This window comes from Cyrtonyx montezumae, unplaced genomic scaffold (genome assembly GCF_038088225.1).
Source record: "Cyrtonyx montezumae isolate F1298 unplaced genomic scaffold, pur_monq_1.0 scaffold_8, whole genome shotgun sequence".
Taxonomy (NCBI): domain Eukaryota; kingdom Metazoa; phylum Chordata; class Aves; order Galliformes; family Odontophoridae; genus Cyrtonyx; species Cyrtonyx montezumae.
Window position 1 is genome coordinate 83488059 of NW_027072089.1, and position 25400 is coordinate 83513458.

Sequence of the window (25400 nt, forward strand, 5' to 3'; positions counted from 1 at the left end):
AAAGGTCATAAGCTGACAATACGGTACTAAGTACTGTACTAAGTACTAAGCAAATATGATTACACAGATGACAACAAGTTACAGAATCACAGGATGGTTGAGGTTGGAAGGGAATTCTGGGGATCATCTGATCCAATCTCTATTCAAGCAGGGCTACCCAGAGCAGCTTGTCCAAGTCCATAAAAGATGAATTTTGAATATCTCCAGGGATGGAGACTCCATTTCCTCAATGGGAAACTTCTTTCAATGCTAAGTAACCCTCCCAGTGATGTTCAGATGAATCTCCTGCATTTCACTTTGTACCCACTGCCTCTTGCCTCCATAGACTCTGTATTCTATGCACACTCCCTCCTGGTATTCACATACACTGACAAGACCTGCCTTGAGCTTTCTATTTTCTAAGTAAAAGTCCTGACTCTCTCAGCCTTTCCTCATAGGAGAGATGCTCCTTCCCATTATTCATTTTTGTGGCCTAACAAAATGACTCATATTTGCCACTGAAGTGTCCTTATTTTCAGATATGCCAGTATAGACATAGTTCCATGACTACATAACTTTTAATCCCTGTGGTTTTCTATATGAACAATATTTTCCTGTCTACACAATGCATCTTGATGTACAGCAATGACAGCTACTTTCTAAATGATAAATATACCAGAGAGAAAGAGAGGGAGAGAAAGCAGACACCACTTTAAATCAAAACCTGCCTATGCACTTTTCAGGTCTACCCTGAAGTTGACTTTGTAATTTGAAATATGGAGGATTCCAGGAGGATGAGATACTTTTGCTGTAAATAGTAAAGCAACTCTGATCGTCACAACAACTGTAAATAGAGAGATAAATCAAACTGACAAAATGCACTGTGATAAGGAAGTTCTGCAACAGTACAAGAATCATTATGACTATTTCATTTCATTCAAACTAAATTATGCTCAATAAATAAAACATAATGTGACAAAAAAGGGAAAAAAAAAAAAGTTCTGTCTCCAAGCTTCTTACAGTGTAAGTGGATTAGATTCCATGCATAATGGGCTAGTAAACAGCAGACCCATACAAAATGAGGAAAGAGAATTCAATTTCGAACAGTATGAAGTTGACAACTGCACAGAGCTATTAGCCAAATGTTAGGCAGCCAGCCAGAAGGTGTCAACAGAAATTGCCTTAAGCAAGAGAAGCAAACAAGGGGAGGAGTTTTTAAAAAATTAAATTAACTCACAGAACAATTGTCACTAGAAAGGCCAGAATGACAGATGATTAAGATCTTGCTAATGGGAAAAAAAAATCCAAAATACAGAAGCTGATTTAATGCAACATGAAATCATTGATATCACTAGTTAATAAACAAATACAGACGTAAAAAACTCCTACATTAAAAGCAAAGGGACAGTCATTTCATCCTGTTAGTCTCTTGAAATTCCCTTTAGAGTTCAGTTGGATAATGAGTGATTAAAGTCTGTGTGTATAAAACTAAAACTGTGTCCTAATTGGGTTTCACCAAGCTAATTGCCTCTGATCAATAAAGCTGACACATAGTATGTTTGTCCTTCAAGCACACTTTGGGCCTCATTCTACTTCCCTCCAACCAAGCTTCTGACATCCAGGGGAGTAAAAATTTGTCATGTTAATAGAAAATGGAAAGTAATACAGAAGGACGTAAATAGTCCAGTAAACACAGGGGAAATAGATATTTTATATTTCTCAAATGCCCTTGTGTTTCATAACACATCCATCCACCTGTAGCACTTTCATAGCATTTTCACAGTCCTCTCTCTGTAAACAGTTTCTGTTGCCTCCCTTACATCAGCAGAGAGAATCGGTAGAGCCTCCCTGTGCTGATGCAGCATATAGCAACACAAGAGGTTTCACTCCTGGTACACCTCTGAAAGACAAAAGCTTTGCTGAAGTTCTCTCCCCCACATCCATACACACATCTGTAAGCGTAGCTGTAGTCATGCTGGCATTTTCTTGACAATGCAATGACAAGGAGAGCACAACCGTTTCCTCAGACAAACCAATTATGCCTTACAGCCTAGGGCAACATCTAATTTTATTATATAATGCTTACTTGAGTAAAATTATACACAGGAACAACAAAAAACAGCAGACACAAATCTAACTACTTAATACTACTTCAGATGTTATTGTAGGGCATTCAGTCATACTTAACACATCATCATTTTAATTTCTTTGACAACAGGGTCAAGATCTGTTATACAAGCTATGTAGTCTACAGCGTGACTTCTAATTAACAGGCTAAACCTGTCCAATATAGATAGCTGCCGTCTGTAAGACCTTAGGTTCTCCTCCCAAAGACACAATATCATGGTATCATTTGAAATCAGTTGTTACTAAGTCAATCCCCTTAGGTCATTTCAAGAGAAGTGACATTATAAAAGAGTCCTTGGAAACAGTGTAATTCTGCTAGGACATAAGGTCCTAAATCTTGTCTGATTTTTTTTTTTTAATATCATCTGTACTGTCCATAGAAATACAAACGAAGTAGTAACATTGATTTTCCTCAGCCTAAGCAGGAGAATGGAGCTTAGGAAAGCAATATTCTGACTATATCAAACCCAAGTGGCTCCTGCCTGATACCATCTGTGCAAGTAGGGTTTTTAAGGTGTCCTTCCGAGGCAAAATAATCTAAGACTTGCACTTAAAGTACATCGGTAATGTTTTGCTCCTATGAGATAACCGTACTTCCAGGAAAATGAGCACTGTCATGACTCTATTTTGTTTTTCTATACACAACTACGCCCTCTAGTGGAATTGTCCGTTCCACTACATACTTTTTCTCGCTTCATTCGAACTGTGCTCCTAAGTCTTGATCCGTTTTCAGACGGGAAGCTGTTGTATTAACTTCAAAGAATTTAACTGTGCAGAATCTCCAGGATGATGAAATAAAATAAATCAAAAACATTCGGTAAAGTTTCCATTTTTGAAGTATCCTTCCTATCAGCTGTTATTTTGATAGAAAATCTCATCTGTCGTCTTTTAGATAATGTCAGCAACAGTATCACTTCAACAGCATTGGAAAGAGACAAAATAAGTGGCAGTAGTCTAGAGTCATTGCTCATCTAATCCTATGCTACTTCCTTAGTGCAGTTATGCAAATAATAAAAGAGAGAAAATAACAGAAAGAGTAGAAAATACTGTTTCAGTTCCCACTTGGAATTGGTGGAAAACTAGCCAGAGCACACAGTCTTGTTCAGTCTCACCTGGCAGGCATCAAGCAGCAGCACAGTTAACATTCAGTCTTCAGCTGTCTGAATTTTTTTCCCATGACATCTGCATAGTTAGATATAACTACAGGCTGCCTTTTTTAATCATTAGCTTAGTGTGGAGTACCATGCACACAGACTTTTACTCTTGACTAAACCAGCCTTCAAAAATTCCATAGAAAAATATTAAATATTAACATGTATCTTCTTTCATACTGTCAGAAAGGTGGTCTATAAAAATCTTAACATCTAAAAATGTGCTTTTGAAGCTTTATAAACCAGGAGATTAAGTCCCACGGCTGTTCTTTCTGTGTGAGTTGCCCTCTCAAATGTTTTGGGCATGTAGGACAGTATATGAATGGCACTACACTATAATCATAAGCGGATACCCTGACAAAATTTCACTAAACATAGTTTCCCTCTTAGTTACATATCTTTGGCTGATGCAAAAAGTAGCTAAATGGCTCATTCAAAGCCACCTATCACTTGCCTTGTCACTAGGAATCTGCTTGGTGATCACTGCACTGTAGCCCTGGCTACCACCTCCAAACACGACCTTGACCTGGGAATTGACTGGCTTGACCTCAGCTCTGCCATGTCACCTTGAGGTGATCTGGACTCTTGGCTGAATCTCACTACCATCTCTGGGCTTGACCTATTTACTTCAAGTGGGCACGGTGTGAGACTGAACCCAGGGTGAATTATTTCCCTCGGCTTCTGTCCCTTACAGAGCAGCTGGCCTTGAGACCTTGAACCATTTACAACCACATGCAAAGCACCGTTATGAGTTTTTGATGTGGAAGAGGAACCTCGATCCAAGTTTATGATAGACTATTAGGTGCAAACAATATTGCACCTTTACCATATAGGACAGCATTCAAAAATCTACAGGTGAAAGAACATACATAGCATGTGCACCTTCACAGTGCAACTGTTTAAACTGATAGATAGGCTTACTTATTAGTAAGTTACATAAAATGATGACCTTTTTGGAATGTCCATCAGAAGGACTTCATGTTCTTCAGACAGACAAAACAAGGGACAATTATCAGTTTCACTTTCTAATACAAAGATATAAGCATTTATCACTTAGCCTAGCAGCAGCATCTTCCAATTGCTGATACTTCTCATCAAGCAGAATAAAACATGCTGAAGACCTTCAGAGAGATTCATCAGTATGCAGCCCCCTGGAGCTCCAGGCTGAAAGCAGACCTCAGCTCTCCAAAACATGCACGTTCTCTGCCTCTTCAAGAATACCAGCTGACAATAATCACCATCACATACTTGGTCCCATCTGTAAGTATATAATCTAACTATAGTTTTCAGAGAATAGATGAGATCTCTGCTAAACCTTCTTCCTCAAGTGAGATTTGGAATTCCATGTTTGTCAGCTCTTAAGCGCATGTCTCTTAGGAACATCATCACAGTGGACAACTGGTGTAATAGATGTCAGGGGTGGCACTGAACTGGTACTTTGTTCTGTCAGAAAATGAGCTTTGCTCCCTGCTTGAACTGATGTTGTGCATTGTTTTGTGTTCCTTGCATTATTTTAAAATAAAAGAAAAAAATGGACCAAAAATGAGGTCAGTAGTGTTTGAAAACTTTGGTGTAACTTCTAAGTTAAAAGAGACCTCGTATAACACTTCAGACTTGAGCATTCAAAAACTGTATGCAGGACAAAGCAGTTTCCACTAGCAGGGCTATAAGGAAAAGAGGCCAAAATTACTTTCCCAAGGCCAGATTGCAGAGCTTCTGCCAGCATTTGAAATTCCTGTCTGTGAATACATCAGATTTGCTGATTCAAGTCCTTCTCCTCTTAGTCTTATGACTAAACTATCCAGGGAAAGAGAAAGTCTGCACTATCAAACGTTGTCAGTCTAAGCAAAATGAAAATGTCATACGCTTTGCTGCAGATCTTCATATGCTGTCTGCCATTAAAGAAACCTTTCTGACCTACACAAATGCCAGTGCTTGTAATGACCAACCCAGTCATCCTTCTCTTAGCAGACATTTAGCTCTTAGCTTGTATTAAGGCCAAAGAGCAACACTGCTTTTCAAAAAGCCACTTCAGAAACAATCTAGAGATCTCATTCCTATAGCAGCACACAAGTGGAGGACGAAAGGGATTATGGCATCAATTTTCCAGTTGATTGAATGTACCTAGAACCATTATAACCCATAACGACACACACAACTGCCCCCTCTGCGTGTGTTCTCCCTATAAGGAATTACTTCAGTGCTCTCCACTTGATTGAAAATTTCTGAACTTTTAATCAAAATTGAATGGGTTAACAAACACAATATTTTTCACTTGAAAATCCCAGACTCTTTTATTCTTAAAAATGTCTCAATTTAGTGAAAATTTAAGAATTAAAAGATTTGTATAAATCCAGTGTCCTCTAATACTAGCTGAAAACATATGGGGTGGGAGACCATCTTCATATTACTGTCAATTGCTCTGAAATTATCTGATTCCACCTAAGCTGTCTCCAGACTCGTTACACCATTGGAAGCAGTTGCTATTTGAATATTTTATATTGAGAAGCTTAATGAAAACATTTCACTGTGCTATTTACTGTTTGTAATAACTAGAGGCCTACATTTTAGTGTGTGTGTTTTTGTGGGGTGGTGATGGGGGAGTTTTCTCACTCATCTTAAGAATCACCAAAACGTATATAAAGAAAGAATAACAGAATGTCAGGGGTTGGAAGAGATGTCTGGAGACCATCGAGTCCAACACCCCTCCTAAAGCCATTTCCCTATAGCAGGTCACATAGGAAAGTGTTCAGGAGGGTTTTGAATATCTCTAGAGAGAGACCCCACGGTTCCTCAGGCAGCATGTTCCAGTGCTCTGCCATCCTCACAATGAAGAAGTTCTTTCTCATGACTGTTTGAGCTTCCTGTCTTGCAGCTTTTTGCCTTTTGCTCCCTGTCCTGTTGCTGGGTACCACTGAAAAGAACCTGACCCCATCCACTTGACTGTCACCCATTAGCACTGACTAGCCCCCATCAATCTTCTCCAGGCTGGACAGACCCAGGTCACTCAGCCTTTCCCCATTCAGTAGATGCTCCAGGCACCCAGTTGCATTTGTGTCCATCTGCTGGACAAGTTCCCAGCCTTGAACTGGGGAGCCCAGAACTGGACATAGTACTCCAGATGCAGCCTTACCAGGGCAGAGTAAAGGGGGAGGATCGCCGTCTGGACACGCTCTTTTTAATGCAACCTATGATCCCATTAGCCTTCTTGGCCAGCAGGGACAACCTGTTACCCACCAGGACACCCAGCAGCCACTGGGAGACCCAGGAATTTCACTTTTAATACTTTGTTACAGAGGAGGACTCCCTGAGACCATCACTACCACAGCATCATTGATGATGGAGACGTTACGGCGAGGGGGGCTGGAACTACTAGCGCTGAGCGTACATTGTACAAAACATGTAGCTGGGGAGATCTAAACGCTCCCCACAGACCTGCCCTTGATTAGGCACGGCTGTAGACGCATGTCGGCAAGCAGAGGGCCAACCTTCCGCTAGGGGCGGACCGGCAGCGACGCGTAGCGGGCTGGGGGTGGGGGCAGAGGGGAGCTCCGCCTCGTCTCGCCGCCAGCCCGCCCCGCTCCGGACGCCAGCCGCGGGAGGAGGCCGGGACAATGCTGGAGACGCTGCGGGAGCGGCTCTTGAGCGTCCAGCAGGACTTCACCTCGGGGTGGGTTATACCGCCTGAGTCGAGGGGGCGGGAAGGGCGGGAGGGGGACGCTAGTGAGAGCCGAGGCGGGCGGGGTAGGGGTGGGAGAGCAGGTGATCGGGTGCTAGGCGGGGGAGCGGGACGGAGGAAGAGGAGGAGAGCACGGAGGCGGGGCCGCGGCCTTCCCTCCAGCAAGGGCACGGGGCCGGGGAAGCGGTGCCAGCCGCTCGCTGCTTGGTGCTGGCGGGGCAGGGGCCGGGAACCGAGGGGACGGGGTTCGGCTATGGGGGCAGCGGAGGGAGGGGGAGGGGGTGGGGGAGAGGGGAATAGACCAGTTTGCAGAGTGGGGGAAGATAGGCTTAGGATCGATGGTCGCGCCTGAATGTTTTATGAAGTGGCTGACCTCCGGGTCAGAATTAACGTAATTGTGCTTTGGCAGCTGAAAAGCTTCTCTTTTCCTTGAAAGAGGAGAGTTGCTGTCACGTGAGGGAAAGGAGCACGGGATAAGTGGAAGCAGTGTGCGTTACAAAGCACGAAGATACTCTCCCTCTGTTCCCTCAACAGCTTTTTTTAAGTTAGACACTGTGTTGTTGTGGTTTAACCTGGCAACCTTCCTCGCTTCCCCCATCCCTCCTTTATTTCTTTTGGAAACAGTATCCTTCACATGATGAAACGGGGCCGCAGGAAGGCCGTTTAACTCTTGTCTGGTGTCTGTTGCTGCGCAGAGTCAGTATGCCTTCCTGAGGTCTCTCCTTGTATTGCCTTGTTTTGCTACGTTTTGGGAGCAGCTCTTGTCGTTTCCATCTTTGTGTTTCAGGAGCTCAGTTAATGGTCCTTCTCTGGGTGACCCCTTTTGAAGTTCTTTTCCTTTTCAGTGCATCTTTGTTGCTATGAAGTATGTAGATCTTGAAGGCATAGTAGCCAAAGATTGTGGAGAGCATTTCTTTCTCCCAAGTTTCCAACAGAATGTGGACTGTCCTGCTTTGCCCCCATTTCCTTTCCTAGATGATAAAATCTCAAAGCCATCTTTTTCAGGGCTTCTAAAGAGAGTATCTGTTCCAAAGGAATAAGAGAGCACTAATTTACAGCTGAAAATGACCAAATCTGGGGTTGTGTAACCTGCAGAAGAAGCACTTTGAAGTTGTTAGCCATTTCTGCATACAAATAAATGAGTTCTCTTTCCCGTGCTCAGATGTGTCTCCTGTCTACATCTGTGTCTCCCATGCATGAGTTTTCTAGATTTTGACCCATTTATATTTTACAGGAGAAGGAAAATAAAAAAAGAAGCAAGCTATCTTTGTACTGTGGCTGCAATTTGTATGCTTCTGTTAGTTTGAGTGCTGTGGTTCACACTGCCTGTACTTTGTACAGAGAACACTGCTGAAAGGAAGTCAGTGTTATGAAGCCTTTAACTTTTATTTCTGACTGCATGACACATATCCTAATAAAAGACCTGGTAATTGTGACCCAGCATTTTGTTCAATCCCTGCATGCAGCAGTACTGCTTTTAGTGGCAGAGGTGCATTCTGGGGAAGGTGATTAGAGAGAAGGGCAAATTGCACTGTCTTCTGGAATAGTGTTCCTCTTCCTCAGTGCACTGTGGTTCTTGCTATGTGGTTGACTGTTATGAGCAGCTCTTTAACAGGGAGTGGAGATCTGTCTTAATATGTCTTTTAGATAGTCAATCAATTCCTAGGAGGTGGTGATAGTAAGGACTGTGGGGTGGTGGAGCTTAGTGTAGATGCAGACAGGTTATCTTTGTATCAGGGTGTTGCTCAGGCACTGGGTAGCTCAGGGTTATGTATCTGAGCCACATCTAGAGCAGATCCCTGAAGCTTATGGGTTGCTTTCGTTTTGCTCGTATTTGTGTACTTTATTTCTTCGTAACTCTTTTTGTTCCAGTCAGCTGGGATGCCAAAGGACATCCAGTGTCTTGGTAGGCAGGGAATGAAAAGGAGGTTTTTGTTCCATACTCTCTCATGACACCATAGCAAATACGTTTAGGTTGACTGAAAAAAAAAATAGTCAAAGTGGAGGGCTTTGTTTTCTTTGTTATTTACTTATTGGTATTTTTTTATTTATTTCTTGGGTTGGGAAGGGAGGGATGTTTGTTCTTGTTTATTTGTTTTGTTTCCTTGCTTTTTTTTGTTGTTTTGGTTTTAACAAAACTAATTTTAAAGAGCAAGATACTGGTTGACCATAGATGAAAGAAGCCTAATGTTTGCTTGGTTAGCAGTGCACTGTGGCAGTGCTGCTGGAGATTCTGATAGCTGGCAGATGAAAAGTTCTCATGCTAGTCTTCTGTTGGCAAGCTTATTGCAAGTGGGTGCAAATATGTGTGTATGACTGTCATGCTTTTCCTTGGCTCATGTGCCTTCTTACAGGAGGCTTTCTTCAGCATGGATTGGCTATTTGTATGCAGATCTTTCATCCTTGTCTGCTATGGGAAATAGCATCCACAGTTGAATGACTTGAATGTGTACCTCCTGATAAATTTTTTTTGTCCTCAGTTACTCAATGCATTTGTAGAAAAATATCACAGTTTCGAGTCATTGTAGGTGGAAATAATTATAAATGACAGTCTCCACAGAATCAGGTGAAATTTGATTCGTTTCTGAAATAAGCTGATATAGAATCAAGTGTAATAGATTGGAATTAACATGTTATGTGTTCAGACAAGCCTTTCCTTGTTGGAAATGTCTATTACTTTTGTGTTTTGATTTATAGGTTGAAGACTTTGGGTGATAAATCAAGAGAAGCAAAAAAAAGCAGACAGAGGTACTTATGTATGCCTTAATGTATAGCATTAATCCAGGATGTTACTGTTAAAGAAAAAATATAAAGGGCTGTTATAGTCCATTTACAGAAATATTTATATGAAATTTTGCAGAATATTATTTTAGTAACAAAGTATTTTAATATTGATTACATACTTGCCTTAGTAGAATTTTGAATGATATGGCTAAATGCTTTTTGAGGGTAGTACTTTTTAAAAGATTCGGATTGCAGTACACAGATATGTAATTTTCTACAGTCTGTGAATTTCATGTACTAAAATTGTTTGTAATTTTTTATTGTAAAAACAAAAATGAACCACTTATACAAAATATATGTAGAACATAGTACCTACATTTTTTGTGTTTATCTCCATTGCAAGAACCTTTAAGAGCTATAGTTTGTTTTGATCCTCTGCACTTTAGAATATTGTTTCAACCTATGATAACTATAAGGGGAAACTACCTAATGTCTGAAAGTGACGTGATTGCTGCCCTCAGAGGTTTTCAAGTTGCAAGAGGACAAAGCTCTAAGCAAGCTGGTGTGATGCCATTGCTGCATTGAGCATAGGTTTAACCAGAGACCTGTGTGAGGTCTGTTTTCACCTCACTGAATCTATGGTTTTTCCCTTGATTTAAGGCAAAAAAAATTATCTACGATACTTGTGTTTTCCATTCAAACTTTTGAATGACAGGGTGAAATTATCTATTCTGATAATCTTCCAAGAGTCTTATCTTGGATGACATTAAGATCTTCACGTAATGCATCCTTAGAAGTGCTGCTTTGTTAATTTTCTTTACCTAATGATATGTTACGTTCATGTTTCAGGCTGTTGGTAATGAATGCATCAAATGGAGAATCAATAGCACTTAAAAATATTCTTTAGCTTATTATTTACTGTAGAATGTATTAATACAAAATGATTACCGAGGATCATAAAGAACTTAGTAGTTGTATTTTTAGACTGTTTCTGTCTCCTGTTTTAACTTTACACAATGTTTGTCCTGCATACTTGTTAACTATACAAGAAATAGTCTCATGTAAGTTGTTTTCAAAGGGAAAAGTAAAGAACAGTTAAGAATGAACTATCAAAACATACTGGGGGAAGACCAGCTTTGGAATATTCTTTAACTTATGCTGTGTAATGAACTTTAAACATGAATTGACAAAGTGTGAAAGTGAACACTAGCAGATATTCTTGTGCTTAGTATATCTGTCAAATAAAGATGTATTCGTGTGTGTGTATGCCTGTGCAGTGTATAACAATCTTATATTAAATAATATTTGTACATTTACATTTTCTCTATAGAACTGCTCAGTATTCACCAGAGTTTTCTGCTGGACTGGAATTACTGAGCAGGTATGAGCTTCTATTTTTTTTGTTAGTGTCTGCTTCCTCAGAACTGACTTCGCTAGGTGAATAAAATGGGAAGAAAAAGAATGTGTTCATGTTACTGTTAGCTTTCTTGATCTCCTGCAGTAAGTAGAACAGGGTTAGTTAGCAAATAATACATATATCTAAAGCTTGCACAGTTCTTAAGTACTGTAATGTTGGTTAATTAGACATGGTGTATGAAAAGAAGCATTTGAAAAGTAACTTCAGGTCTAATGCGTGAGGAAGAAGGATAACAGCAGTGAGGCCCAGCCTGTGGTTTAAATTTGCTGTCTTCCAGCTTTCATACACATTTGATGATTTACTTCTGTTATAATGGAATTACAGACAGTATACCTGTCATTGCTATGAAAATAAAGTATTTTCTATGTGTATTTCATCACATCTTTTCTGAGTAACGAAAATTATCTGTGCTACAAATATTCTTTCTGTTTTTGTCTTCAAAAACCTGCCTATCCTCACTTTTTTGGGGAAAGAGGAACAAATTATTAGTCCTGTTGTTGTTTCATTTTCTTAATGGAATTGGGCTCCAAGTAGTGCTTAGTCTGTTTTTTGCTGTATTCCGCAATTGCTGTAGTCTGCAATTTTGTAAGTAAGTCTGAGTCCATTTAGCTCTTAGTATGTGCTAGCAGTTAGAAAACAAAAAACATAGATCAATTCCTTTTTGAAAGAAATTACTTCTTGCTCTGCATTTCTTTTTGGTATTTGTTATTCTGAGACAGTTTGACGAGTTTTAAAACTGTATTTCTGTAATCCCTGTAAGTACAAGCACACCTGCACCCATAAATCCTCTTCATTTATTAAGAGGATATAGCTGGAAAAAACATGTTATTTATCTTCCTTCTCTTCAGATATGAAGATGCTTGGGCTGCCCTTCATAAAGGAGCCAAAGATTGTGCAAAAGCTGGAGAGGTAAGAAAAAAAATGTATCTATTAAGATACTTAAGTGTGTACATAAATTTAAGATTTTTAGGTGCAGAGCATTAGGTTGTTTCTGGGCACCACCCATGGTTCAGTCCCCCATCAGTGGGACAGGGGAAGAATGGAAAGAGCAAAAGTGGATGGTTCAAAATAAAGACAGTTTTAACATCTGAAAACAGAAAGGAAAAAGTGTGGCAAGAAGGTGATGGTAAGAATAAGACGTCCAACTGTTTAGATGGCCACTTTTTGCACTGTTCTTCTGCTATCTGAAATGTTTTGAGTTATCTGGGAATATACAAGACTGCAAGTCATCTACGTTAAGTGGTAATGTAAATGGTAACGTAATGCAAGTAATAAATAATGTGATTAGATGCAGGCAGCTGCAAAAATGATGTTGCATTTTACCACTGTGTAGCTCGTTAGAAGTGCTGACAGGGCTGGGAAGTATAGAATGTGTTTGGGGTTGACGTGTGGTGGTGGTTAGCATGGGGTAGGGCTGTTACTCTGATGCTGCTGCTTCTCCTGGTGGGCAGGAAATGGCAAGATTTGACTTGTCCAGCTGAAAAGATTCAAGAAGTGTCTGTACCTGTTTCTGACTTAATTCATTTTTTCTCTCCTGGAAGTAAAACAATGAGTTCTATAGTTTATTTGTAGCATAAAGAGAAAGGAAGATACCATAAGTGCTACTTATGCATTGATCTTGTCTCCACCAGACCTCCCATTTCAAACCCTGCTTAAGGGGCAGGCAGTGTTAGCTGTGTGGTGTGATGCAGAACAGGACTGAACTCTGTGGTTCTCTGTCCCTGAATGCAACCTTCACTTTGTGTCCTTCCTGATTCTTCTATTTTTTTGTAGAAGCTTTCTCTGTGTTACCTTCCAATATAAAAAAAAAAAAAAAACCTCTCACTGCTGCCCATCTTTTCTACCAGTTCTAGTGAAAATCTTCATTTACTAGAGATTAATTTCTCTGCCAGTTTTGTGTGTTTTATTACTCATCATTATTTTTAGATGATCTCTTAGGTTTCATACAATTCTGCAGTACTTACGTTGTTTTTAGAATTACAATTTTTGAAGTGGAATATTGTGAGTTTCCATGTGTATAAAGCCAGTGTAAACTTAATCTCCCATGATATGGCTGCTGGGAAAAGTTAAAAAGAAAAGCTTCTAAAAAGATCAGAAATTTTTCTATGAAGTTCAGGTATCTAATTTTGAGAGTATCTAAGATATAGTTTTATGAAAGTAGAGAATGCAGGTTTCAATAACATCAGAATTTTGAAAGCACATGGGATTGATTGTATTATATCAGACCTAAGGGTCCACTTATCCAGTACCCTGTTCCTGGTAGTGGCCAATAGCAAATAAATCAGACAGCTCTCTTGAATAGAGAAAGGAATGTGACAATTTAAAGGTATAATTTCTGCCTACAGTCTTCGTGTGTTAAATTATAGATGCTAATTTACATTTTCTTCTACAAAATTACTCTAAAATACTGCTTTTAATTACATGTAATTTTAGTTACATGTAGGGATCTCTGGTGCTTTTCCCATCTTATACAAACCCCTCCCCCCTTTTTTTTTTTTTTTTTTTTTATTTGATTGATCTAATGTTTAATTTCCTTATTTCACTCTCAAAAATTGATCTGACTTTATTTAAAATAAGGATGCCAGTCTTCTGAAGCATTTGATTACTCACTGAACGCTGGAATAATGTTTTGAGCCTCATCTGGTAAAACAGGATGGCTTTTTGGCAGCGGTGGGTAGTCAAAAGGATTTGGAAACAAGAGGTTGTGATTCTTTTGAAGGCATTCATCTGAAGTGCATAGAATTATATTTATAAATCTTTCAGAGCTACCTTTGCCTGCTTCTCAGACTTCTTCTGTTTCTGCTACTAAATTGTATGAAAACTGAAGCGTTTAGGTTCCAGCTACGTCCAAGGGCTGCAGTTCTATTTGAGAGGAAGAATGAGTGATGGAACTAAGACTAGGGAAGCTATAATTGAATAATCTCAAATATTACATATAAGGGAAATATTTGTTACTTAAGAGCTCTTTATTTTGCTGTGTTTTGTAGAATCTGACCAACATTTATTAAAATAATATATATATATATACACACAAAAACCCCCACTTTTAAACAGCATATCCTCCTCTGTAACTTTTATTGCATAATAATATACTTTTATTGTATAATAAAAGTTACAGAATATCAAGTTAGCAACAGAAGTGTATTCAGAAAGATTTGGAACTCATGAAGTTAAGTTTATCACAAAATCAGAAGAGGAAGATTGATGTAAAGGTAACTTTTTTAAAAACACAATTCTTTTTCTAAAGTCTTAGAATTTAGAATGTGCAAAATTTGCACTTTTATTAAGATGGACAGCTGCCATCTCAAGTGTATTTTGATATTATGAAGATAAATGTAGTGTGTCACAGACTTGAAATTTTTAATGATGAAACTAGTTCTGAAACAGAAGCTTCTTCCAAAACAAATGTTCAATTTTCTGAAGTGGTAATAAGTGAGAAAATGGGGAAAAGTTATATTAACTTGTCAGTTTCACCTGTTGGTTAAATTAACATCACTTAACAATATTAAACTAAGTTATTAACTTAAGTAAGCCTTACGTTGCAGCACTGCAATGTTGTTACTGTGTACTAGTGCAATTCTGCTGTCATAGTTGCAGACATATGCTGTTTGCTGTTGATAAAATTCATGAAATGTGCTCTTTATTGATTAGTATAGTGAGAAAAGATTTTTTATCCTGTTTCAATCAATGCGTTTTGATGTAAGTAGTTCATACCATGAAGGACTTTCTTAAGCATGGTGCATATTTACCCAAGAAATATGTAAGTTGTAGTGCTGTAAAATGTTTGTGTTGACACCTCCAAAAGCATGAATTAAAAAACAAATGGTCAAGATGCTCATAAACAGGTACATAAACTTGCAAGTAAAGCCAATAACCTGTTTGTTTCAGCTGGTGGACAGTGAAGTTGTCATGCTTTCTGCACACTGGGAGAGGAAAAGGAACAGTCTGGTGGAACTACAGGAACAGCTCCAACAAATTCCTGGATTTTTAGCAGATCTGGAATCCCTTACAGCAAGCCTAGGTAAGGTCTTATAGACATAACAAGCATTCAAATCAGGCTTAGACAGAAGTTTAAATATTGTGAACTTCATAATAAAATTTAACTTTGCTCCCCAAATGTGTTGTTTTTATGATAAGGTAGTTCTCTTCACTGGTTTTGTAAAGGAGCAAAATTTGTCATGGTTGCTGTCAGTATCCAATGTGTCATAATACTGGGGGAAAGGGTTGTATGGCAACTGTGAGTCTTGATATGAACAGTTCAAAATGATTATTAATGAAGTCTTAAATTCTGAATGGTATATAAATAATGTCAATACTAACGTGTGTAGTCACTTTTTTGTATGAGTCTGTGCCATTTAATTTAATAATGTTTTACATCATCACTTGTTTTAGGAGCAATGAACTCGTTCCTAGGTAGGCTAGTAATAACTTTGTTATTTCCTTTTTAAAGTATAGAATTTATTTCATTTTTTATTACAATTATCTTGTATCACATGATTTCATAAGGCTTTATTACATGTGGCAGCCAGTTAATATTGTCTTTTTGAAAAATCTCTTCATTTTCTACAGAAATATCAACTCGTGCACTGATTTATTTAAATACAAAATTCAATATCATCCTGCATAAATTGATGCAGCCTACTGGTATGCCAAAGATAAACAATATAATAAAACCTAATGGAAATTTCTTTATAAAAATAAAGATTTCTTCATAACTGCAAATGCCATAAATTTTAATGAGTTCAGGTTACCTTTCCAATCTTAATGTTACAGATTTATGAACTAGAATTAATCACACCCTGGTTATAAAATTAGTTGAAGGAGTCTCAGTTTCTTAAAAATATTTTTTATTTAACTTGAACAGCAGATAAGGAAGCATTAAGCAGTCTACTCTAGGAAGATAATTTTGAGATACGTTACTAAGATCAAGAGATCTGAACCACATCTTCTAGCTTCACTTCACGTGTCAGATTTCAAGTAATTTGCTTAGATTAGTTCTTCATGACCACTGTGAGTTGTTTTTTTTATTTTTTGTAATTTTTATAGTTTATTTGAAGAGAAAGGTATATTTTATATCAAATTCATCATCTGCAGTTCTGAAAGTGATTTACCAGAACTTTGCTGTGATATTTTGTTTACTGTTTTTATTCTTATGTAAGTCTGAGATACAGCTTATATTTACTTCCAAGAGGTGATTAGTACTGTCTTAAAAAATAGTAACAATAAATGAATATGGAGTGGCAAGCTGCTGTGTCCTGGTTTGTGCATTGATGATGTACTTCAGCTAATCATTTTAGGAAAGTGAAATAGTTCTGTGTTGTGACATACTGTGCCTTTAATTAATTTGTTAAACATTTTCAATTTGTAAGTAAATAGGGAACCCAGGCTGTTTTTTGTCAAATAAAATTAAGATGATGGAAGAGTAACCTTTTTTGAGACCTACATAAAATCAGTATAAATCATGTAAAGATTCTTCAGGTTTTTCTGTATATAATAAGACACATTTTTTATTAGCGTGTTCTAAAGTTTTCTAACTTAGGTACTCTTATTGTCAGTCAGTCCTTTCTTTCATCAGTCCATGTATGTACTGTATATAATCTCATAGCTGTTGTTGAAATCTTTGAAGCAAAAAATTACTCTCATTAAAGTGAAAAGGGCAGTTGTCCTTTCAAAGTCCAGCATCTGAATCATCATTTAAGATGATTTTTATTTGAGATACTGTAGAAAATATTTGCTTACCAACATCTGGCATACTTTTTTTAATATAAAATATGCTTCCTATTTTATCTGGGGCATTTGCTCTAATGTCTATTTTGATTTCAGCAAATCATTGGATGGAAATGTTGATTCAAGTCCAATTTTCACTTTTTTTTTCTTTTTTTTAACCAAACATCCTAACATTAAGCATCAACTTGATACTGATTTCAGAGTGGCTGGTCATGAACATAGGTAACAGACCAAATGAAGGTTCAAATATTTGGATTGGTGAGAGTGGGAAGAAAACAGATTGATAAATGGTTACTGAAATAAAAACTTCTGCTTCCTAATTTTTGAGATTTTTTTTTCCTGTTGTTGAGTTCTAGGTGAGTATCTTAATATGTTAGTGGCTGTTAAGCAAAGAAGTCTGTGAAAACTGGTGAAAGATAATTCAATCTCATGTATGTTACTGTTTAATCAGAAGACTTCTTTTGAAAAATTAGAAATAGGTAAACTTTAAATAACATTGTTGTACGTGTGATCACATGAGAAATAGGGGCCAAATTAATGCAGTTGGACAGATATTAACTAAAGTAGGAGTCTATTTTTTTTCAAGTATCTAATGAAATACTGTATTTCTACCAAGTGTAGTATATTAGTGTATTGGAAAATTCTTAAATTAAGGAAATAACGAGTGTTTTTCTCCTGCATAGCATTGTTTCAGAGTGTGATGGTGATTGGTGCCTAACAACCAGTTGTAGAATTTCTGTACTTATGATGTTACATACTTACTCTGATGTTTTGATTTCTAAAATGCCATGACTGATCTGTCCTTATAAACATATTTAAGCTTAATTTCTGTTTTTCTTGTTTCTGTTTAAATTACAAGCCCACGTAAAAAGATGGTGAATTTTCTGTCCTACTTGGAGCCTACCTTGATTTAGTCAGATTAAAGCTTTTTTAGTTGAAATTTTGAACAAGAAAAGCACAGTAGTCATGGAAGTATTCCTTAGAAGATTAGCTGGCTTTCTGGGGCACGTTTGTTCTAGTTGCCACTGCAAGCAATAAACTGGATTTAAAGAACAGTAAAATTTGTTTTTTTTTGCTAAATACCTTATTGAAAGTATGAGCTTATCTATATCCACAGATGAATCAGAACTGATCAAACCTTCATTAGATTAAATTAAACACACAGCTTTACCTGAAACTTTTTTTTTTATGCTTTGTGCTTATACTCCCATTTGGGAAGAAGAGATGTCAATTCATAACCATAGCTAGTGCTGTGCAATTTCTGTGGCAACATTGCTTGTGAAAAGCAAGTAAGTTGCCTTTCATTTTGAAAAGAAAATCTAAAATCCATGTTGTGGCAAAGCAAGATTCTTGTCTTCTGAGAAGAGTTCTGAAGTTGTTCCTGTGCACCAGGTGCACTCAATTTTCTGCTGTTCCCACTAGAGGCTGCTCAAATGCTTGTGCTAGGTATCAATTGACTGCTAGAATTCACTTTTTGTTGTATTTTCCTGTTCTTTGTAGTTGTTTTTTAGTATTATTTCAATAGCAAGTACAGAAGAGGCTTTTTTTTTGTGTGTTGTTTTTAAGTGTAAAAAATCAGTGGTTGATAGGTATCTTACTAAATCATCTTGAACATTGCAGCATTCATGGATTATGCAAAATTACTAAGTGAGCAATTGTTCTAAAAGCCATGTTAGCATGATATAAAAATTTGTTTAGTTCACTTAGGAGTCTCTATTTTAAGCCAAAAGGCACAACCAGTCATTAATTAGTTATTCTATGACACTTTGAATAAATGCTGGAATTTTCTGGGAGAGGAAGTCAGGTGTGATAAACAATGTGTGTTCCACATCATAATCTGTCTGACTGGAACGTTTTTTTTTTTCCTCAGACTTGTTTCCACATGAATTGCCAGTAGCTTTCTTTTAAGTGATCTTTGTTGATTACATGAATCATTTTTCCTTTTCTGGCTGCCATGGGTCATTACCTTACTTTCTTGTTAGCAATAAAAAAATCTTTGAAAGTAATTGGAGCTGCACATATGAATATGCATGCTTGTATGTTTATGGAGTCTTTTGCGCTGTTATAGCAATCTCTAATTATAATAGATAAGGAAGTCAAAAGTTGGTATGTTCCAGGATAGGCTCCAAGTAGCGCAGTCCAAAGACTATTTGGAGTTTTGACAGGAATGTCTTCAGGAGGAGCATAGTCATTTGTCAAAACCAGGCTTGCTTTAGGTTCTTCTGCTCTTCCATTCCATCATCTGTGTAGTTCTTTGCACTATCAAGTTTCAGATTAGTGCATGTAACTCTAAACTGCACTTCCATCTTCAGTAGTATCTCTTGTGACAGGATATGAGGAAATGGTTTCAAACTAAAAGAGTGGAGATTTAGATTGAATATTAGGAAAAAAAGTAATAATAAGGGTAGTGAAGCACTGGAACAAGTTGCCTAGAGGTGTGGTGGATACCCATCCCTGGTCACACTCCAAGTTCGAGCTGGTTGGGGCTCTAAGCAACCTGATTGAGGTGTAGGTGTACCTTTTCATTGCAGGGGATTTGGAATAGACGGCCTTTAAGGGCCCCATCCATCTCAAAATCAATCCTGTGAATCTACTCTTTGCTTGATAGTCTGTTTATAAACATGTAAATGTAATTTATTGTTTTTCACTCTGGTATAGGAGAAATCAAGGCAAAAGTGTGGATAATAATCTTGCATTCACAGAGCTCCATTCTGGAGTGATAAGTTCACTAGAGTTTTTAAAAATCAGTTTTTTCCATCTTGGGATCCTGATGACGGATGTGGAACTCAGTATTTAATCACCCATTAGGAGAGAGAGATTTTTAATGTAAGATTCACATAGGGTAATTCAGGTCAGAAGGTACTTAGGGAGATCTAAATTTCTGATTAAAACTGGGTGAACTATAATATAAGATTTTTCATAGGCATGATCTCTTTATCCATAATGTCCAGAGTTTAAACTTAAAAAGAGATATTTTTTTTTGTGTGTGTGTTTTGGGATAGAGATTTGCCCATCAATCTTTCTTTATTGGTAAATTTTTAAAGCCCATGGTTTAGATTATCACAAGGTCATGTAAGAATTAAAATTCTCTCATTATGTTTTACTTGAGTTGAGTATTTAAGATCAGTACTAGTCTTGTTCAGTACAGCTTCCTTCCTAAGATTAGAATGATGCAGGAAGGAGTAAACTGATGGTGTACTTGACAAGAAAAATTAAGCTACAGATTCTGCCTGCTTCTTTTCAACAAGTACAGGCCACATGTATGCTGTGGCAAATATAGCAAGTGATTCAGTGTCTTACTGAAGAGAGCTGCAGCTAGATCTCACTTCAAATGGTGCTGTTGTCCCTCTTTACTATGTGATCTGAGATGTGTTTATCTTTCTGATCCATTTATGTATACGTAATTAATATGGTGTTAATCAATTATTTACCTCTATGAATTCCCATTTCTGTTTGGGTGGGTTGTGCATCTATTGATACAGTTTGATGCTCATATAAATATTTCATGTAGCCCGTCTAGAGGCAAACTTTGAAGAAATGGAGTCTCATCTATTGTGTCTTGAGGACCTATGTGAGCAGTGTGAATTGGAAAGATACAAATGCGTGCAGACATTACAGCTGGAAAATTACAAGAAAACAAAAAGGTAAATAAAGTAATTGCTACAAATATAGTTTAACATAAAATGTAACCCTCTCGTGATAATTTAAGTCTTTTTTATTTTTATATACAGTACGATCGTTTTTTGTTGTCTTTTTGACAGGAAGTTGCAGATTTGGTTCATTGAGTTTACTCTAACACTTGGTAGTGAATGAAGAGTGTGTATTTGGACAATTATTGCTATGTTGCTGTTAAGATGAAGTTGTGCATATTATCATCTAAAAACAGTCTGAGTAAGGGCTGTTGTGAACTATTATAAGCTCTGTTAAATTGTTAATAGTTTTAAACGCTTGCCCTGATGTTTGTTTTTTCACCATTGTGACCTGTGAACTTGTTAACTTATTTTTCCTCTGGCATCTTTTCAGTTCTATCATATCCTATAAAAGTTTTCCACCCCATGTGATAGTTATTACCCACCTGTCATTCCCTTTCATGCAGAGACATGGCATTACTATGAACAATTCAAGTCCAACTTAAAGAGAATGTGTGAAAAGTCAACCACAGAACCTCTGATGCATATACTTGTGTTTCTGTAAAAGATAATGTAGCAAGAGATAAAAGTTAGGAACGTAAAGAATTAACTTTCTCGTGTTTGTCACTGATAGTACCAAAAACAGTTTTATTGAAGGAGGTGAGAAGAAAAGCACTATTAATTCTGTGACATAGATGAGGAAATGAGGAGTTAAATTGGAGCCATGTGTCAAAGATGTTCTTTGACAGATCTGTGTGGGTAGATGCAGTTGCAGGCACTGACTTAGAAATAACTGGGTTACTTGATCTGAGCAGCCTGTTCTCCTGTTAGGTAGGGGAAGCAACCTGGTACCCACCTCAATATGTATGAACTTAATGACTTATTTAATTAGTTTAAATAAGATTTAAATAAATTGCTAAACTTTGTTTCATGAAGAATGAAAAATATCAGGCATTCAGAAGCCACACAATATCTACTAATACATTACAGTAAGCTTCAAGAGTCTTTCAAAACAGGATTTCTCCTAGCACTCATCTGTCTTGCATGTTTAGGTGCCTACTTCCTCATCTTAGCACCGTTTTCTCCCTGAAAAATCAATTAGGAGCAAGAAGCTCAACTTCATATTTTAGTGCTTTGAGAGTCAGCATTGGAAGAGATTTATTTGTCCAATAATAAACCATCAGCTAGTTTCTTCAATGAAATTGCACTGCTAGATAGGGTGTCCTCAAAACAACACAACTCCAACCATGCACAAAAATTAATATTTAAATAAGATTTTAGTAGTAATATTTTCAAAATTCTGAGTATGGGCTATTTAACCAACTAACACATAGATGTACAATGTGCATAGAGCAATAGATCTACACTTCCCAAATTACAATAACCTTTCAGAAGTTGTCTTGAGTCTTGTCTTCCCTCTCACCTGAGTTCCACACCTCCTTCCTGTTTCTATCCCTCTACCTCTGCTCCTATTATCAAAATAGTGTTAAACTGTTGCTTGCACTGCTTAGCATCTAATCAGTTTTATAAATAGAACGCTAAGCAAGCTACTTAACCTAATTGTAAGCTGATTACGTTTGGCTAGATCTAGACAAAACAGGAAAAATGCAGGTAATTTGTGGTTTATCATTACTGTAGTATTTGTTTAGGTAAGAAATTAACTGCCAGCTCATTACTAGGAAGGACACTTGCCAGTGTAGATACTTGAAGAATGAACAGCCAATTAACTTAATGTGAGTGTCATTTGTTATCTATGTTTCAAACTCTGATTCTCTGTTCCTCTGTCTACTGCTTGGGGGTTTTACTTCCAAATACTGAAAGAATCAGGTGGGGGCTCAGGAGCCTATGGTCTCTCTTTAACATAAAAAAAAAATATTTTCAGGGAGCTATTTGTTTTGTCTAAAAAGGTATTTTCTGTATGTTGACCATGTGGGGATGAAAACTGTGATGAACACAAACTCTAGAAGCTGTGGTTAATTTAAGGATGTAACTAGAAGCAATTTTACTGTAAAGTTATTTCAGAGATTAAGCTAGAAGCTCATGCATTTCTAGTCTTTTGAAAAATCTCCCTATATGAAAGATTTAGAAGAAAGTGCTTTAGGTCAACATTGAACCTTTGAAATGCAGCTTATGGTAACTATGGGAACTGACTTTCAGTCTCCCTATTAAGTAGAGCACTTTATTTGTGTTTAAACAAATCAATTTTTTGCTTGATTCATTGCAATGAGTGCTGGTTTAAAGGTAGATTCATCAGATCAAAGTGTTTTCCACAGTGTATTTTAAAGAATGCAGTTGTGTTGTTGGAGAGCTGCTTGTTTTTCTGTGCATTTATCCCTGGATTTTAAGTACTCTCTTTCATGTTTTTTCAAGTATTCATTGATCAGTGTTGTAGTACCAGTGTTGTAGTATGGAAACCAAGTTCCACCTTTTCTCTGCTTAGTCTTCCTGCTGTTGTTTGCATATATGTTAGCATTAAACCAAGCTGGAAGTATCCTGTTCTTCCCTCAAGCATGATCCTATTCCACCTCCCTTAGCTCTCCTGCTGAGGATGTACTATTTCCAATTCAAGAAAACTCCTTGTGTTGCTCCACTCTTCTATGGCATTTCTTCCATTCTTAAGACAGTGCATCGTGTTGTTCAGGAAGCAGTGTTAAAAGCTCACTTTTGTGCTAGTTTTTAGGAGCATCAAAATGCATGCTTGTGGTGTGAGCTAAAATGATTGTCCTCAAAAAATAGCACCTCCTGGTTATTTTATCAGTTAGAAAGAGATGACTAACAGTAACATCCTGTAGGAATGCGTTTTAAATAGCAAATAGTCCCTCGCCACTGGAAATAAGTGTATTCATTTTGCTGTTTCATTTGAATTAAGATATAATTGTAAGAATCTTAATTTTTTAGCATTTCTTATTCTTCAGTATTTGATTTGACAACAGACATAAAAGGAAAATAGTTGAAGAAATCTGAAATCTTCAGTCTCTTCTTATTTGGATATGAATGTACAAAAAGCTTCAATGCAAGCTAACTTTATTCTTTTGCTTTGCTAATTAGCAAAGTAGTTGAAAAGCTTGATGGATTGAGGCATTTCCGTGCTGATGACATACTGTTTTTATGCTCTCATTCAAAAGGGTATAAAATTTACAGCAATGGTGTATAGATTAGAGATGACTATGTGAGAAAATGTTCTAATCAGTTACTACAGTGTAGTTTATTTTTTCTGTATTTTATTTTGTTGTTTTTGTCTCTCTTTCTAACTGCTTTGGGAACATAAGGGGCTGTAAGGATTTGGTAAAAAGGCCTATGTTAGGCTTAGTGATTATTTACTTAGTAACATTAAAGAAGTAAAAAGAGAAAGAGAAAAGTTATACTACAGTTTTCCTTGTGCTCTGCTTTCAAATACTATCTATAACTCCTTCAGTATGGCTGTAAAGGACTGCGTTTACCTAAATGATTTTAACAAGGGTAGAAGAGAGAGGTTGGAATGGGTAGTACACTACCATACAAAATGGTGTTGCCTGAAAGAAGACTTCTATGTCTGAAGGCTTTGTTTAGGTCCTATAATGCTTCCCATGTGATGAGCTAGAGCACTATATCTTCAGTGGTGACTGCCTCCCATCTGGCAGCAGTAAATCAAACTGTAGCTTTACGATGATTCTAAACTTCACATATTAGTTTGTTGAATGGATTTTTGATATGTAAAAATATTGTTGCAAGTGTTTCAAACACTTGTATATTTTTCCTTCAACCATTAAATGCACTGCAGACTGTTTCTAAGGCTCTGGTTTCATGGTCCTCAGTAAAATTTTCTTCCAAGTTAGATTGCGTGCTACATTCTTCTTGATTTGTCTTCTGCTGGTCTATATTCTCTACAGCTCTGCCTTCATTTAAGTGAGTACGTAATGGATTTGCAGGGATGGCTGTAGAAACTTCTGTTTTCTTTAGGATGACTGTCACAGTAGTCATTCTGTGGATGGCTGGATTTGAGTTCTCTTTAGACATTAATTGTAGGGCTGTAACTTTCTGTGCCAAGTCAAAGTTCGCATTGCAGATACGTTTTCCATCCTGCTATTCAGGGGTTTGCATAGAGCAGAATCAGTGGCAAGTAATTCCATGGTAACTTGTGGCTGGAATTAATTTTATATCCATCAATTACTGCACTCCTCTGGACAGACATGAGAATTGAGAATTCCTATTGATCCTGAAAAGCTGTGCTTGCACAACTTTTTACAAAGTCCCTTGATAATTGTGCATTTTTTTGCATAATTATAGGACATTGAATTTCTTTTGTTTGAAGAAAGACTTTCAGTACAGTATTTTGCGTATGCCGAACCCAAGAAAAGAGCAAGCTGCTTTGTTATCAGTAGATTTTGCTTTTATAATTGCTCCAAATAATATTTTTTATAAATATTGGGCAAGGTTTTGTAAATAGAAAGGTTTTATTAGTGTATTTGGCATTTTTTTAATTATTTGCAAACGGTAAATGTTCAGTATAATTTTTGTCACTTTTAATTGAACTTGTTTTAGTTTTGCCTGTTTTTTGTGATGTTCTTTACCTGATGCAGGAGAATGAAATAAGCAATAAGAGATTTGTAGTGTACTTTCTCCCTATAGTTTCTTTGTCCTTCGAGCAGTCAAAAATACATTGTTTTCTTTGCTAACTTTTATGACCTATAATTAAGACAGAATGTTTGTGTTGGATCATCTGCATTTTAGAACACCTTTTATCGATGTCTTCTAATAAATGTTGAACATTATGCTAGCCCTGAATAACTTTTCTCTACCTTTATGTAGTTCTGATTACTGAGTGTAGTCTGCAAATCCTATCCATCTGTTAGTACCAGGCATTCATTTAACAGAGTTACAGTACCAATGATAAAAGGTTTAGGACTGCCTTAATTGTTGCTTTATAGTCTCTCTCACTTCAGAACTACCAGATATATCAAATTCATTCATTCACTGTGGCTACTGGC

The 25400-nt window shown here is 37.1% G+C and overlaps 1 protein-coding gene across 1 annotated transcript in view; it reads left to right on the top strand.

The window, feature by feature from the left end:
• Nucleotides 1-6826: 6826 nt before the first annotated feature.
• Nucleotides 6827-25400, top strand: part of DTNBP1 (dystrobrevin binding protein 1) — a 65559-nt gene continuing 46985 nt past the window's right edge. The window contains exons 1-6 of the mRNA XM_065752345.1: nt 6827-6927; nt 9634-9684; nt 10991-11041; nt 11926-11986; nt 14966-15098; nt 20316-20448. Of these exons, the coding sequence (XP_065608417.1) occupies nt 6872-6927; nt 9634-9684; nt 10991-11041; nt 11926-11986; nt 14966-15098; nt 20316-20448 (485 nt within the window). The 5' untranslated portion in view covers nt 6827-6871. The remainder of the gene's footprint in view (nt 6928-9633; nt 9685-10990; nt 11042-11925; nt 11987-14965; nt 15099-20315; nt 20449-25400) is intronic.